This window comes from Canis lupus, chromosome X (genome assembly GCF_011100685.1).
Source record: "Canis lupus familiaris isolate Mischka breed German Shepherd chromosome X, alternate assembly UU_Cfam_GSD_1.0, whole genome shotgun sequence".
NCBI lineage: Eukaryota > Metazoa > Chordata > Mammalia > Carnivora > Canidae > Canis > Canis lupus.
In genome coordinates this window covers 40,405,120-40,422,075 of record NC_049260.1, presented here as the reverse complement: position 1 = coordinate 40,422,075, position 16,956 = coordinate 40,405,120, and the positions used below count along the sequence as shown (strand labels likewise).

Below are 16,956 nucleotides of genomic sequence, written 5' to 3'. Positions count from 1 at the left end.
TGCTAGCTGCTGGAACATTCCACAGAAAAATGGAAAATAATTTTGTAGGAACATGATGGCAACAGTCAGCAGCCAGTATTCTCACTTTCAAATTACCAAAAAGCATATACAATTTTAGTCTAGGAAAAGTCAACATTTAAAAAAAATTTAGAATGAAAAGCAACCTCCCCTCCCCTCTTTAATGAGCATATAGACACTGAAAAAGTTCCCAAAAATCTAACTGAAAAGTTTACGGAAAGAAACATATGCCCTTATAGTTATTAAATGCAGTCCGTATGGAGACTCTTCAGACACAGGTGCTACCCGCCCTGGGCTGGTGGCAGGAGCCCGTGGGGATGGGACGGAAACAGCAAACACGTTCCCGGGGTGTGAGCGCTCCGGCACCTGACCCACTTCGAGTACTTGTTCAAAAGAGGGATTCAGAATCTGGAACTTGTGAATTCCCTTCACCATCTTCTTCAAAGCCACGTTTTTGATAATCTCATCGTAGCTATCATGTTTCTGGACTTGAGTAGGTGGCAACAGAAATCCATTATGGCCAAGCACCACTACTGCCCACAAATGGTGGGAATGTAAACTGGTGCAGCCACCATGGAAAACTGAGCAGAGGTTCCTCTAAAAATTAAAAATAGAACTGCCATGTGATCCAGGAACTCCACTTCTGGGTATTTACCCAAAGGAAACAAAAACACTAACTCAGGGATCCCTGGGTGGCGCAGCGGTTTGGCGCCTGCCTTTGGCCCAGGGTACGATCCTGGAAACCCAGGATCGAATCCCACATCGGGCTCCCGGTGCATGGAGCCTGCTTCTCCCTCTGCCTGTGTCTCTGCCTCTCTCTCTCTCTCTCTCTCTGTGACTATCATAAATAAAAAAAAAACACTAACTCAAAACAATATCTGCACCCCCATGCTCACTGCAGCATTATTTACAATAGCCAAGACACGCATGGCATCCACCTAAGTGTCCATCAATGACTGAATGATCCATTCAGCCATAAACCAAAAGGGAATCTTGTCACTTGTGAGAGTATGGATGGACCTGGAGGACACTGTGCTCATAAAATAAGCCAGAAAAAGACAAATACTGTATGGTCTTCATTACATGTGGAACCTAAAAAACAAACTCATGGAGAGAACAGGCTGGTAGTTGCCAGAGCCAAGTGGCAGGGGGTGGGCGAAATGGGTGAAGGGAGTCAAAAGGTACAAACTTCCAGGTATAAAATAAACAATTCATGGAGATGTAGTGTACAAACACAGTGACCGTAGGTAATAATATTGTATGGCATATTTCAAGGTTGGTAAGAGAGTAGATCTTTAAAGTTCTCATTGAAAGGAAAAGCAGGTAACTACAAGTGGTGATGGATGTTAACTAGACTGTGATCATTTCACCATATACACAAGTATGGAATCACTATGCTGTACACCTGAAACTAATACAATGTTATATGTCAATTATATCTCAGTTAAAAAAATTAAGATTTTTATTTATTTGACAGAGAGAGAGTGCACAAGCAGGGTGAGCAGCAGGCAGAGGGAGTGGGAGAAGCAGACTCCCCGCTGAGCAGGGAGCCAGATGTTGGACACAATCCCAGGATCCTGCGATCATGACCTGAGCCGAAGGCACATGCTTAACCGACTGAGCCACCCAGGTGCCCCTCAATTAAAAATTTTAAGTAATTAAAATCTAAAAGATCTATAGCTACCCCCAGAAGGGCAAAATATGTTTGAATTTGCAGAAAGCGTTTCTAGACAAATATCACAAGAAATGTATTTCTTCTAGGAAATGCATGTGGTTGCTTCTAGAAAGTTAAGACTGGAGGTTATTTTATATCCCTCTGTAACTGTTAATATTTTCCACCATGTGCTTGTATTATCTCTAAAAAAAGTTTTGGGTGTCAGTTTCAAAATAGAGAGCACCTGATTTCAATCCTCTGGCTGTGTTATTCTGGACAATTACCCAACCTCTCTGGGTCTGTTTTGCCATCCCAAAACAGGGATGCTATGTACCTCATAAAGCTGAGATGAGGACTAACTCCACACAACACACATGAAGCAAGTAACACAGTGCACAAAACAGGCATGCAATAAACATCACCTTCCCTTAGCTCGAGAAACCCTGGAAATCCTCTTAACCTTCGTTCCTACTGGCAAGAACACTAAAGCCAAAAAGGTTTAGGGACTTGCCCAAGATCAATCAAGAAGCAACCAGAAGAGCCAAGCCCTAAAAGCCTGGGTTCCTGAACCCTCACATAAAAATCAATTCCATATGCGCTAAGGAATGACTCTGTAACTACTGTGTGGCCATGCCTCCACTTTGGTAGGGCCAGCCTCCTCCCCTGCCTCACTCACCAGACTTGAGGAGTCTTGATTTTTCCCTAAACACCAAATCCACCATCAACTGAGGGGTCCTACCTGGGAAGACAGCCCCACAGGGGAGCTCCAAGAATGTCTTGATCAAAGGCAGCACTAAAATAATAAGGATTTTAATATGGATGTGTTTTTAAAAAATCTGCTCTCATTATGTGGCTCTGCCACTCAGGTATCTATGTGTACCCCAACCCCATACACACACCTCATCCTAATTTCCAGCCCTCTGGCTTGAATACAGCACCAGATTGGATTTAGGATTGGAAGTTTTTGTTTTTTTAAAGATTTTATTTATTTATTTATTTATTTATTTATTTATTTATTTAAGAGAGAAAGAGAGCATGAGCAGGGCGAGAGGCAGAGGGAGAAGGAGAAGCAGACCCCCCGCTGAGCAGGGAGCCCTATTCGGGGCTCAGTCTCAGGACCCCAGGATCATGACCTGAGCTGAAGGCAGGTGCTTAACCAACTGAGCCACCCGGCACCCCTGATAGGGAATTTAAATAGATTTTGTTGAATGAGAAATTCTATGGGGGGGGACAGTGTTTAATGAATGCCTATTTAAGCAAGAGATCTCCTTCAGGTGACATTTATACATAAGCTGGGGCTTAGTATCCTGATTAAGATAGAATGACTGTGAGAATACTTGGGGATTTGGTGGTAGCTGGTCATTTCTGTTTCTGCTCGGATGGCTTCCTTAGAGAAAGCTTTCTGAACGTTGGGTTATTAGTTTACAGTGCACTTACCTCCTTCCCTAGATTCGTTCAAAGGATTCATTTATCTTGTCAAGAACAAAGACCAAGGTGTCTTAAATACCTACCAGAATGAAATCTTGGGGCCTCCTCAGAACAGAGGTCAAGGGGAGACATGCTGAAAGGGACAGGACAGCACATTTAACTGTCTGGAATAGTAGTGGATGGTGTGTACAATGATGGATTATTAGGTTCTAAGAAGCTAGGGATAACAAAGCATTTAAAGGAATGTGAGAGGGTGATAAATGGAGCTGTGAATCCCTGAAGACGTTTTTCCCTTTCCATATGAACGCCCTCCAGCTGCTTGGAGCCTCATGGCTCCAAGTTCCTTGACATAAATTTCGATGGCCCTCCAGCCCCATCCGGATCTTGTTCCAGTGGCAACAGCCCCACCCAGATGATGAACCAGGACCGGTCCAGGCCACGGTTCTCAACTTTGGCTGTCCAGCTCCATCACCCGGGGTGCTTTCAGAATACCCCAATGCCTGGGCCCCACTCCAGATCAAATGAAGTCAGAATCCCTGGGGATGGAACTCAGGTACTGACATTATGGCTGAGAACCAGGGATCTAAGCCAATCAGGACAAGCCCGTTTTCCCTGTTGCCACTTACTGGGCCAGTGAGGGCCACGTGACCAAGTGCTAGCCAGTGAGAAATAAAAGGATGTCGACTGAGGTGGGGGGGTTGGTTCTGGGAAGGTTTTATTACCAGATCGAAGGAGAGACACACGAGGGAACTCCTCCACCCCTTCCTTACTAGCCAGCCAGCTTCCTTCCTGCCTGCCTCTTAACAACGCTGCGTAGTTGTGAGGAAGTGATGCTCGTTGCTGAGGCTACCATCTTGTGACAGCCGGAGAAGCTGGTGACTGAAAGCCAAGAGGGTGGAAGGGATAGAAAGGGCCTGAGTCCTTGATGACTTGGTTCAGGGTGCTGTGGTCCCCACGCAGCCCTGCAAAACAGTGTCCTGACTCCCTCCCTGCCAAATCCTGGCTGTCAGCTATGGACCTTCCAGAAGTTGCCCAGGTTAATGAGCGTGCAGCTCTCTCCCCTTCGCTGCTGAGCTAGGGGTACCACCAGCTAGACCCCCAAGGCCTGACCTTAACTGCCACCTGCCTGTGCTCACTGACCTGTCCTACGTTTTTCTTTAAGCTCTTCTTTCCAACTTCTCTCTAACTCAGGCGAACCATAGCGACTGCCCTGGCAAGACCTCCAGCCAGCCCAGGCCGCCCTGGCCAGCTTGAGCACACGCGCACACGCGCGCACACACATACACACAAACACAGGCGCGCGCGCCCCATCCCCCACTCCGCTCGCACCTGCGCCGCCGCCGCCGAGGGACCACGAGGGATGTCTGGAAGGAGGGGTCGGGAACCGCCGCCCACTACCTCTACTTCATTGGAACACTCAAACCTCCGCCCAAGGAGAAGCCCAAGCCACCTTCACGTAACATACAAAGCAGGGACCGCAGATTTCCTTCAGGCGCATGCGCGGCCTCCTGCCTGCCGCTGCAGGTGATGACAAGGCTCCCCTATCTAAAGATTCATCCTAACCTAACTAACTAAAAGGAACCCGTTCACCCTTGCTCGGGGACTCAAGGCCTTGGAAGTTACTCCCCCGTGATCTCCTTATTCGACGCAAATAAAATTTCCTTTGTGCAACAACTCCGCCTGGCGTATCTGTGACTCACCACGGAGCAAACTTTCCACCGTGCAGTTAACAGGGGTTTGCGATGAGGCCCGGGGCTGCGGGGGGGCGGGTGTAGATCGGCTGTAGAGTCACCCGCTTTTCCTGTAGAGGTGCTGTAGGCAGCTCGGAGATATTTTGTTGATTTGTTCCGTTTGCTAGAGCCTATTAATAATAAAGCTAAGTGTGGGGTAGCCCAGGTGGCTCAGCGGTTTGGTGCCGCCTTCGGCCCACGGTGTAATCCTGGAGTCCCGGGATCGAGTCCGGTCGGGCTCCCTGCATGGAGCCTGCTTCTCCCTCTGCCTGTGTCTCTGCCCCTCTCCCTCTCTCTCCCTCTCTCTCTCTCTCTCTGTCTCTCATGAATAAATAAATAATAAAATCTTTCAAACAAACAAACAAATAAATAAAGCTAAGTGTGTTTCCCACCCCACCCCAGCCTAGCTGAGGTGCTAAAGGTGCTGCCAGGGGATCCTAAGTGGGGCCAGGTAAGGGGAAAATCTGAGCTGGGGGGGCGGCGGTGGGGAGTCTAACACCAATGCTGCTCCCCCCTCCCCAGTCCAAGTGACTTTGGGCAGGTTACTTGAATCCTCTGAGTCCCGGATTCCTCATCTGTAAAACTGATAATGGGTGAAAGTAATGACACACGTACAATGCCTAACTCCATGCATGGCACAAGAGGATCCAACCCCTTCCCCAGGGGAGACAGATTTTTTGGAAGGTCATCAGTGGGTCAATAACGTCATCTTTCCAGGAATCGGGAACACCCACATTTTAACAAATCCACTGGTTGGTGGTGACATGGTAAGTGCCTAATAATTCCAGCAGAAGTGTGGGAAGAAGGGCTTGGTCACTAAAGTATTGGAAGAGCCTAGAGCTTGCTCCGAGAAGTCCCTGCAGCCCTGCAAAGGAAGCCTCAGTGGCCTTCCGAGCAGTGGCATCAGTGTCTTGCCCCAAAGTCACTGTCACCCACACAGATTCTAACTTCCTAGAGATGCAGATTATACCCTCTCTCCTCCTCTCTATCCTCTTTCTTACCTCGCTCCCGTCAGAGCTCAATAAATGTTAGTAAAAATGAAAACAATAAAGGTTTCTGGGAGATCTGCAGTTCTTAACGCCAGAAAAATACTGCCCAATTAGCCCTGAGAGGCTCTTCCTCAAGCCTGGGAGGGAGGGTGAGGGGCCATTATGTTACTTACATCTGCAAAAACAGGATTAGCAGATGAAAGGATGTTTTTGTTAAGATGTGACGAGTCACCCTGTGCCTTTACCTTCCTTTGCTCTGGAAATCAGGAAAGAACACAGACTTCCTAGCAATTACCCAAACTGGCCAAGAAAACCACTCAATACTGGATTACTGGGAGAAAAAGCAGTCAGCTTCCGAAAGCACTCAGCAACCCTGGTCTATTAAACAACAACAAAAATCCATCTTCATTAACAACTTCAACTTTGTCCTCTGAGCTTCATCCCAGGGGAATACCGAATTACACTAAAAAATAATGAATGGAAACTTAAGTCACTTCCGCCCACCCAGCCGAGCTTTTCCTCCTCCTCTGGCAGCGCAGTGCAGAAGGCTGCCCCCTTCCAAGTCAAATAGTTTGGGTTAACGCGTTCCCATACCACTAACTAGACTGCTAAGGTCACCGTCATGCAGAACAAACTCCTTCCTCAGCCCAACAACGGCGCGGCCAGACACTGACCACATGCCGGGGTCACATGCCCCCACCTTAGCATCTTAGGATGCACGCTTTATAAAAGAGACAGAACACAAAAAGTTGGGGAAGGAGGAGGTCTTTGCACAGCCGAGGCTGCTACTTACTGCCCCTGTAAGGTTCCATCTCTCAAAGGGATTGGGGCTGAGTGCAGAACGCCCAGCCCTAAGGTCTGGCCGGCACTGGAGGAAGCTGATTAGGCAGCTTTTGTGACCTGATGTGGATGGGATATGGTCAAATATCCTGCAAACGCCAGCCGCGCAAGGGGGTGAGGGGCGGGGGGGGGCAGGGAGATGCTCCATGAGCCAAGGGAAAGCCAAGTCCACTCTGCGGCGATACCACAGCAGGAGACACACACACGTGCAAAAAACTGTTGCAAGAGAGGCCTGTCTACACCTGTATGCCTGGTCACTTAGGAGACCCGGAGCGGCGCTCTAGAGAGACGGGGGCAGAGAAGTAGGGAACAGATTACGGGTAGGGAGGAGAGTCGCTAACTTTGCACCAAACCCTGCTTCGGGCTTTCCCCGTGCCTGCAAACACTGCTGCAAAGTTTCCCCACAGGTACAGATCGGTGTCAAGATAAAGTCGATCAGCTTCGAAATGGTCCCGGAAATCAGTTACCTTTCATGTCAATTTCCAGTCTCAAGTTCCATTATAGCTGTTTCAAACCTTCTCTACTCTCCTCAGACCTCTTCCCTCCTCTCCACCCCTCTTCTCTCTCCCTCTCCTTGCCCCAATCCCAACGGGTGACAGACCTTAATGCCTACTTCACGGAGGGACCTGGGAGTGCGGACACCTGGGTGCCGCCCCAGGCAAACTTAACCCCTCTCGGGGCCCTCCCCTGGGGAGGGGGCAGCTGGCTAAGCTGGAGATCCCGACGACTCTCTTCCAAATTCTACCAGCGGCGCTTTCCCACCCGCTGGGACCTATTCAGACGGGGTGAGATCTGGGACGGCATCCATCCCCCCACACACACTTCCCCCTACAGGCTGGTCTGAGCTCCCCCAAAACCCTTCCTTGCCCCCGTCCCGCCCGGGGCCGCCTTACCCGGATCCGTCCCGGGGGCGCGGTGCGGGGGGCTACGTGGCGCCGTCCACCTCGGCCTCAGGCGGCTTCTCCTCATCCGCAGGCGGCTCCGGGTCGCCCTCCTCTCCGCTGCGAGGGTAGGCCAGCAGACGCATGGCTGGAGCGCAGGCCGCCTCCACCTGGCGCACCTGCTCTCGGCTCAGGCGCTCGCGCCAGGCGTGCACCGCCTCGCGGGCGTCGCGCGCCGACAGGTGGAAGGGTCGGTCGGCGCCGTAGGCCGCGCCCCGCGTCATGTTGAGCGCGAAGGCGTCGAGCGCGGCGAGCGCGCGCAGCCCGGAGAAGCGCAGCAGGCGGCGCAGCTGGGTGCGCGGCTGCCGCACCAGGTCCTCGTAGCGCAGCCTCAGGTAGCGGCGCCGCAGCCAGGCGGGCGCGCCGCGCGCAAACAGCAGGTCGCGCAGCCAGGCTTCGCAGATCACCTCGAGCGCGCCGGTCAGGAAGAAGTCGGCGCGCGGGGCGGCGGGCAGGGCGCGGGCCTGGGCCCCGGGCCGAGCGCCCACGCCGTGCGCCAGCAGCACGCGGTGGAAGCGGTCGCCCCGCTGGCGGGTGCGCAGCACTTGGATGCTCTCGCGCAGCAGCCCCTGCCGGGACTTGAGGCGTGAGTTGTGCACGGCCCGCGGGTCGCGGAAAAGTTGCACCACCTTCAGGTTGAGGCCGGGGTCACGCAACAGAGGCACCAGCACGCCCAGGTCGAGGAGGCGCACGTCCTTGATGACCACCACCGGATACTTGCGGCACTCGGCCTCCAGGGCGCGTAGAGCCACGGGCGGGCAGCTGCGCTCGCAGGCTGCATCTTCGACGAGGCCGACCTCAGCGCGGGCACGGGGTGCGCCGGGGCACAGCGGCGGCGAGCAGATGACCTTGTTGGTCCGCCAGCGAAAGAGCGCGGCCGTGGTGAGATTGGCTGCGCCCGGGGCGCGCGCGGCGGGGTCCCCCGGCGGCGCGTACAGCCGCAGCACCGAGAAGTCGCAGCGGAAGAGCGAGCGCAACATGTCGCGCAGCGCGCCCTGCAGGCTCTCAGCGTCGCCCGGATACAGCGCTTGCCATAGGTGCCACATGGGCTCGTACAAGTAGAAAACGTCCGGGTGCTGGTTAAAGAGCTCGCCCAGGAACGACGAGCCGGTGCGCCAGGTGGCATGCACATAAATGTGCTGCTTCTCGCGGGACAGCGCCTCCCCAACGGCGCCGCTTAGGTTACCCGGGGCCCCGGGGGATTGGCCCGCGCCCCCCTCCGCAGCCGGCCGCGCCTCCCCGCCCTGCTCTCGCTCTCCCGCCGCCGCAGCCTCCAAGCTCCACACTCCCAGGCTGCGCTGCACGCCCGGGCAGTGCCCGGCGCCCTTGTCGCCGTCGCGGCCGCCGTCCAGTACGGAGGGGATGAGCAGCAGCACCAGCGTGTACAGCACCAACAGCAGCGCAAACTTGCAGTACTCCCGGCGCCGCCGCCGCCGGCTCTTCATCGTTCACCGAGCCCCCCACCCTCCGAGCGGGTGGGGCGCCCGTCCTCTCCCCTTCCTCCGAAATCCCGTCCGAGCCCGCTCCTCCGGCCTCCTCGGGCCCCTCTGCGCCGGGGGGATGGGGAGCGGAGCGACCGGGCCCGTGCATCCACAACGGAGAACTTGGGAGACGGTGGTGCTGCTGGCGGCGCCCCTGCCCTCTCTCTCGGCCCCGCCGCTGGGTAGCCGCCTATTGGCTGCTTTGGCGGCCGCCCGCCCCGCCTTCGAGCTCGCCGCTCCTCCCCGCGTCTTTACCCGCCCGGGATCGCCCACGGCCCTGCCAGATCTGGGCGGGGTTGCGGCGGGGTGCGGATGATGGTTGGGGCGCACCGAGCCAGACCCCACCTTTCCCCAGCCGCTCCGTAGTGCAGTCAAGTCTTCATGAATTGACTTCAGGGCAGGGAGGGGCTCGTGTGTACAGAATGTACCCAGTGACCGGACTTGGACCCCACCCGGAGAACTCCGCCGCCTCCCCTGTTTTATGTCCCCTGCCTGGTCAGCTCTGCTCTTGGCAGACGCGCCTCCGTACTATCGAGAGCGGGGCTCCTGGTCGCTATCCACATCCAGCGCCCCCGTCAGCCCCAGGGTGGGTGTTACAGAGGTCTGGATGCGACAACTTCTCCCCTGGGATAAAGATACTCGATTGCACATTGCGCGGTGGGCGGGAGGAATTGGAGGCGCTAACTCCTTCGCGCAGCGCAATTAATCGTTAAGGTGTAGCCTTTGTCAACTTGTTTTGAATTTATTTACTCAGGAGAGACACAGAGAGAGAGGCAGAGACATAGGGAGAGGGAGAAGCAGGCTTCCTGCGAGAGGCCTGATGTGGGACTCGATCCCGAGACCCCGGGATCACAGTCTGAGCCAAGGGCAGATGCTCAACCGCTGAGCCACCCAGGCATCTGGTGAACTTTTAAATGGTGTGTTCCTTAAGGGGTTGACCGCTGAGGGCTAAGCACATTTCTAGACCCTCTGAAGATCGGTTTACTCACTTGTAAAATGCAGATAATCTTTAGCATCTCTGTACCTCCTGTCGTTGTGAGATTTGGGTGTCATTTGTGACCACCGCGTAATCTAGCCTGTTCTGACACCTGAGCAAAAGACATTTACGGAGCTAGAACGATAGGATGTGGACTTCCTCGGGAGCTCAGTGTTTAAAAGGACCCATAAGCAGGACTATGCAATGAATGATGGATGAAAAAGTGACAGGAAGTCCAAGAGGCAGAGTGAGCCTAAAGTTCCCTAAATCCAAAAGAGAACTAAAAGGGATCATTTTTGCTCTATTTCAGTAGGATAATGAACACCTCCTTGGAGGAAGGTGTTGTAAGGTTAATGGAAGATAGAAAGCAAATCTACTCATCTCCACCAGGGGAAGGTGTTCACTTTGGAAAAGTGGGAACATCTCCACAAAGATCTCTAGCCTTTTTAAAAAGATTTATTTATTTTTGCGGGGGTGGAGAGAGGGAGAGAGCATGAGCACCAGTGGGGGGGGGGGGAGAGGCAGAGGGAGAAGCAGACTCCCCACTGAGCAGGGAGCTGGGTGCGGGGCTTGATCTCAGACCCTGGGATCATGACCTGAGCTGAAAGCAGATGCTTAATGGACTGAGCCACCCAGGTGCCCAATCTCTGGCCTTTTAATCAGAGAAACCACTCCACATCTGAAATCACTAGCTGAAGCATCCTTCCATCTGTCCACAAGTCCTGGCCTTTCATCCATTTGTTCAAATCTTCTCTACCCTCCATCCTCATTGACTGGTACCTCCACTTTATTCCCATTTTTTTCTATTTGGCTAAGAGACCCCAGACCGTTATTTTAATAACACTTCTGCCAATAATCTAAACTCTCTGTCGTTTCATTTACTCATTTAGCAACATCCCCCTGTTAAACCCTGCTTTGGGCTCTCTCTGTACCTGCAAACACAGTTGTAGGTCCTCCACAGGACAGATGGAGTTAAAATCATCAACCTCAAATGGTCCCTAAAGTCCTACACTTTCCATGTCAACTCCCAGTTTCAGGTTCTGTTATGACTATTTCAGACCTGCTCTGCTCTCCTCAGACCTCTGATACCCCCTCTGCACCCCCCTCCCTGGTTTCAGCAGATGAACTTACCTCCTACTTCATAGACAAAATGAAACTGTTAGGCAAGCTCTCACTTTCCGCTATCCGAGCCATACATCCATTTACCTCTGTACCCATCTTTTCCCTTGTGGCAGGGATATTATTTTCCAATATGAAGCTGTCACTTTTTCTCCTTCCCTGTGTTTTTACTTTTTTCCTTCCTCTCCTCTTTTAAACAGGTAGATGGCTCTCCGCTCACCTGAAGGGAGGAATGTGGCTGAGCAGAATGCAAAAAAGTCGCTGGTGTTTCTTTCCAAAAGCCAAAACTCCAGTCACAGAGGGTGTGGTCGGTTTTTTAAATAACCACAAAATTTTCCCCTTCTCTCTCCTCACCCTTTGGCAGTGCCTACTCACACGGACTCTGGGATGGCCTTGTGACTTGCGTTAGCCAATGGGACAGTAATAAACATGACACAAGCAGGGGCTTGAAAAATGTTTTCACCATGGGGAAGAGCCCCCCCAGCTGCTCTTGGGAACCCTGAGATCACCAGTTGAAGAAGCCTGGGCTAGCCACATGGCTTGGAGAATAGGCTGTACTAGCTGAGGCGCCTAGACCAAACAGCCTGCCAACTGCCAGACAGATGAGAGAGGATAGCCCAGACAGGTGTTTCCTAAACTTTAAGGCATCCATAAACCATCCGGGGATCTTGTGAAAATGGGGAAACAGGTCCATTAGGCCTGGTGTGGGGCCAGAGAACCTAACATCCCTAATAGGCTCCTGGGTGCTGCTGCTCTGAGGACCACACTTTGAGTAGGAGGACACTCCATCCTCCAGCCCCAGTCGAGTTGACCCAGAAGACCCACCTAGCTGACCCACAGAATTATGAGAAATAATAGATGTGCATATTGTAAGATACTAGGCTTGGGGTCTATCTGAGCTCTTCCTCGTGGCAATGGTTCAGGGAAGAGCAGATCTCAAGGAGTGGCTCAGGTGCTGTGTGGACCAAAACCCAATGATCCTAAGATCCCAGATCTATGGCACACCCCTATTTGTAGAGAAACCCTAGGAATTACCAAGGCAAACTGCCAGCCCAGCAAAAAGCTCAATCAGAAATAAAGTTGTTTCCAGGGAGGTCCAGGCTTCCAGTTACAGAATGAATCAGTCATGGGGATGAAAGGCACAGCCCCGGGAATCAAATGGTACCGTAGTAGCATTGTATGGTGGCAGATGGCAGCTACCCTTGTGGGGAGCAGAGGGTAATGTAAGCGTTGTCAATCACTGTGTCATACACCTGAAGCTAACATTGTGCAACTATACTTCAATTAAAGAAAAAAGTTGTTTTCTGTAAGCTTATTTCTTTTTTTAAAAAAGATATTATTTATTTATTTATTTATTTATTTATTTATTTATTTATTTATTTGAGAAAGGGAGAACACGAGCAGGGGGAGGGGCAGAGGGAGAGACAGACTCCCTGCTGAGCAGGGTGCCCCGATCCCAGGATCGGGATCATGACCTGAGCCACCCAGGCGCCCCTGTAAAGTGATTTCTATCACACCTAATCGAGTGGACCTGCTACCGCTTTCTCTCTGGTACAATAGAGTATGTCCCAGCACCTGCTATCAGTTACCACTCCTCTTTCCTGTTAATTCAGCCACATGCTCTCAACTATTCTCACCAATGGGCGAATTAAACATAGTTAAATGTATCTCTTAAAAAATCCCATCAGTTCACACCCTCTTGCAGTACAAGCACTGCTGACACATACTTTAATGAGAATCAGAAGGTGCCTGCTCTAGGCACACAAATTTCAAAAATGGCCTTAAAAGAAGTACTCCTTCCTTCGGGCCGCAGCCCCAGGCCGAAGTGTAGAGCTCAAGTGCCGAGTCTGGCTGGGTTCCAGCCTGGACTTGCATCCCTCTGCCGGGCCTTTCACTGCTCCTTTGTCCTGGCACCGCGGCTTCCTCCGCCCGAGCCTCACAGCCCAGCTCCTTGCTGGAGTTGTTTATACTTGCTCTCCCCCTGCTCTCACCTCCTCCTCGTTCCTCAGCAGGCTCCAGTCTAGATTCCTGCCCCGTGCTGCTGTACAAACAGCCCTTCCTAAGCTAATCAATGGCTTCCATGTTATTGAACCCAGAGGACATCCTCACATCTCATCTTCTTTGACCTGCCGATAGCATCTGACACCTGACAGCTCCCGCCTCCACACTGACTCCTTTCAATTTCTAGGACATCATACTGGCCCCACTCTCCTCCCATTTCACAGCTGTGCCTTCAGAGCAAAGCAAAGCGTTTGGGAGACCAGGCTCTGTAAAACAGTGATCCTACTAGGAGGGTTATTGCAGCGTTATTGTAAGAATTAAATTGTATAAGATGGATAGACATTTCCTGCCCAGACCTCTCCTTGGAGCTCTGGACCTAGAAATCCACTTGCTGGGATGCCTGGGTGGCTCAGTGATTGAGTGTCTGCCTTTGGCTCAGGGCGTGATCCCGGAGTTCCAGGATTAAGTCCCACATCAGGCTCCCCACAGGGAGCTTTCATCTCCCTCTGCCTATGTCTCTGCCTCTCTTCCCATGTCTCTCATGAATAAATAAATAAAATATTTTAAAATAAAAAAAAAATCCAGTTGCCTGCCTGACATTCCTTCTTGGTGGCCTCAAGTTCATTTCAGTGTTAATGTGTGAATGGGGGAATCATCTCCCCCATGATGCAATCAGAAATGTAGGCGTTGGTTTTGGCACCTCCCCCTCCCTCAGCCCCCTTCCCTCAACCCAACCCATTGCCAAGTCAGGTTGGTTTTATCTCATCATGTCCCCTTAATGCATTCATTTTTCTCCCTTGCCAATACTACCACCCAGGTGATCATCCTCTGTCCTATCTCTAAAAACTGCTTAGCCTCTCTCTGTTTCCACTCTGCTGTCCTCTGATTTTGATTTTTTTAAAGATTTATTTGTTAATTTGAGAGAGAGAGAGAGAGAGAGTACTGAGGGGGAAGGGCAGAGAGAATTGCCGCGCTGAGCTTGGAGCCCATGCGGGGCTCCATCTCACCATCCTGAGATCGTGACTTGACCTGAAATCAAGAGTCAGGTGCTTGGTCAACTGAGCCACCCAAGGGCCCCTGCCTGACACTGATTTTGAATCAGTGGTTTATTTCAGTCATGTCACTCCTCTGCTTGGAATCCATCCTGGTTCCACCTGGTCTTAAAGACAATCATGAAGGCTTGTAGACTGACACATTAGGAGTTTTGAATGCAAGAGCTTAGGATGGTGTCGAGCACATAGTAGATGCTCAACAGGTATCTGTTGTCTGCCTGACTGATGGGAGGAAGCACTTTTTAAAAATCTTTGGTCTTTGAAAGCAAACTACTGACTATTTTTATTGAGGGAGTAAGTAATATTAGCAGCAATGACTTTCCAAAAACCATCTTGCTGTGATCTGGTGGATGGGGGTTGAGGCAGAAAGACCTATTGGGACAGAAGGAGAGGAAAACTGGAAGTGGATAGCAGTAGGAAAGGAAGGGATGGATGGAGCTGGGGAAAGCAGAATCTGCAGGCTCAGCTGAGGAAAAAAATGAGGATTTGGGCTGGGCAAATGCAAAAAAAATATTCCTTTTGATTCATTTATTCTGGTACTTTTTCTCTTTTTCATGAGGATTCAAACATTATGAATAGAGGTGTTAAAGTCACATCTTTAATACTTTTAAAACCCTGGGTCTGGAGAACAAACTTCCTCAAAAGTGGCTGGACCTTCCCTTTGCATTTTTTTCATATCTTGATATTTATTCAAAAATATGCATTAAATGCAATCACCTGCTGAGGTTGTGTGAGGCTGAGGAGATATATGGGGAGAAGCACAGTCCCTATCCCTGCTCTCATGACCTGTCCAGCTTAAGAGAGGAGGCCAGCTTTAACCAAATGAGTCTCCCAGTGTGTGAATAACCCCAAACTAGGCCAAATGCTGTGGAGGAGGGAAACCCAAGTTCTGTGAGAGAGCATAAGAAAAAGGCCTGCCTTAGACAGCCAGGGTGTGCATGTGTGTAGTAAACGCTTCCCAGAAGGGACACCCAAGCTGACATCTGAAGGTGGAGATGGACTAAATTTAATGAGGTGGGAATGGAGTAGCAGAAGAGAACATGGCCAGTTCAAGAAACTTAGGCCACTTAGCTATTCTTGCAAATTAATATTTCCATATAAACTTTAGTATCAACCTAAGTCCAGAATAGAAGCTCACAGGTATATTTTATTGAGAGTGTGGTACATTTTAAAAATAACTTAGGGAGGAAAATCGATCCCATGACCCTGGGATCACACCCTGAGTCGAAGGCAGACGCCCAACCACTGAGCCACCCAGGCATCCTGAGAATTATTCTTTCTGACATGGCTTGTCCTATCCATGATAAAGGAATATCTTTCCATTTGTTTAAGACTACTTTTGTTCCTTTCAGAAGTGTTTTTAAATGTTCATGGTATAGATTAGGATATTTCTTGTTCAATTTATTAAGTATTTTATCTTCTTGGTTTCTATTGTAAATGGATTTTTTTTCTCTAAGATTACATCTGCTACCTGGTTATTGTATACAGAGAGCAGTTGGTTCCTATATGTTAATTTTTGCTGTATGTTAATTTTATATCCTGCTAACTTACTGAATTCTTTCATTGTTTGAGTTAGTTTTTATTAGTAACTCTGTAAAGGTCTCCAGGTGTATTATGTCACCTGCAAATAGAAATGGACTGATGGGATGAGCACTGGGTGTTATTCTATATGTTGGCAAATTGAACACAAATAAAAAATAAATTAAAAAAATAAAGAAAGAAAGAAGTTAAATGACAAGAAAAAAAAGAAATGGTTTTACTTCTGTTTTTCAAATTATTAAGTCACTAATTAATCTCTTTTGTCTGATTCTATTTGCTAACACCTTCAGTTTAATGGTAAATCGTCATGGAGATAATGGGTATCTTTACCTTGCTCCTGATGGTAGCAGAAATTCCCCTAGTGACTCTCACTATGTAAGATGCTAGGTTTAGGATTAAGGTGTGCATACTCACACATCCATACAAATGTTATCATGTAAAGGAAGTATCTATCCATCAATTTCTATTTTCTTGTGTGTTTTTTAAATTAGGAAAGAAAGTTGAATTTTGTCAAAGGCTTTTTAGCACCAAAGGAGACAATCATAGAATTTTTCTCCTTACATGTATTAATATGGTATATTATGTTGACAAATTTCATAATATTGAACCAAACTTCCATTTCAGGAGCAACTCCCAATTAGACATGGAGTATGGAGGATCCCTGGGTGGCTCAGCGGTTTGGTGCCTGCCTTTGGGGCAGGGCGTGATCTTTGAGTCCCAGGATCGAGTCCCACATCAGGCTCCCTGCATGGAGCCTGCTTCTCTCTCTGCCTGTGTCTCTGCTTCTCTCTCTCTCATGAATAAATACATAAAATCTTTTAAAAAAAAAAAGACATGGAGTATTATTTACTTAATGTCATGTTGGATTCTATCTGCTTACTTTGTAGTTAGTATTGTTGTACCAGTATTCATAAGTGATTTAGTTTGTAATTTTCTTTTTCATGCTGTCTTTGTTTTTGCTTTTGTTTTAAGATTTATTTATTTATTTGAGAGAGAGAGAGAGAGAAAACATATGAGTGAGGGAGGGGAATGTTTGGCAAATTTCTCCTGTAAAACCATATGGGCCAACTGCTTTTTTGTGAGATAGTTCTTTTATAACTTCAAAGAAATTGATTTGTTTAGGCCTTGTCTCTCTGATGGGGTCAATTTTAGCAAATGTGTTTTCTTAGAGAATTAGCCATTTCATCT

At 49.8% G+C, this 16,956-nt stretch overlaps 1 protein-coding gene across 1 annotated transcript in view; it reads right to left on the bottom strand.

Moving 5' to 3' along the window:
* CHST7 (carbohydrate sulfotransferase 7) overlaps positions 1-9,432 on the bottom strand; it is a 29,364-nt gene extending 19,932 nt beyond the window's left edge. Inside the window, exon 1 of the mRNA XM_038587289.1 lies at positions 7,553-9,432. Coding sequence (XP_038443217.1) covers positions 7,585-9,045 — 1,461 coding nt within the window. The 5' untranslated portion in view covers positions 9,046-9,432 and the 3' untranslated portion in view covers positions 7,553-7,584. The remainder of the gene's footprint in view (positions 1-7,552) is intronic.
* Positions 9,433-16,956: the final 7,524 nt, after the last annotated feature.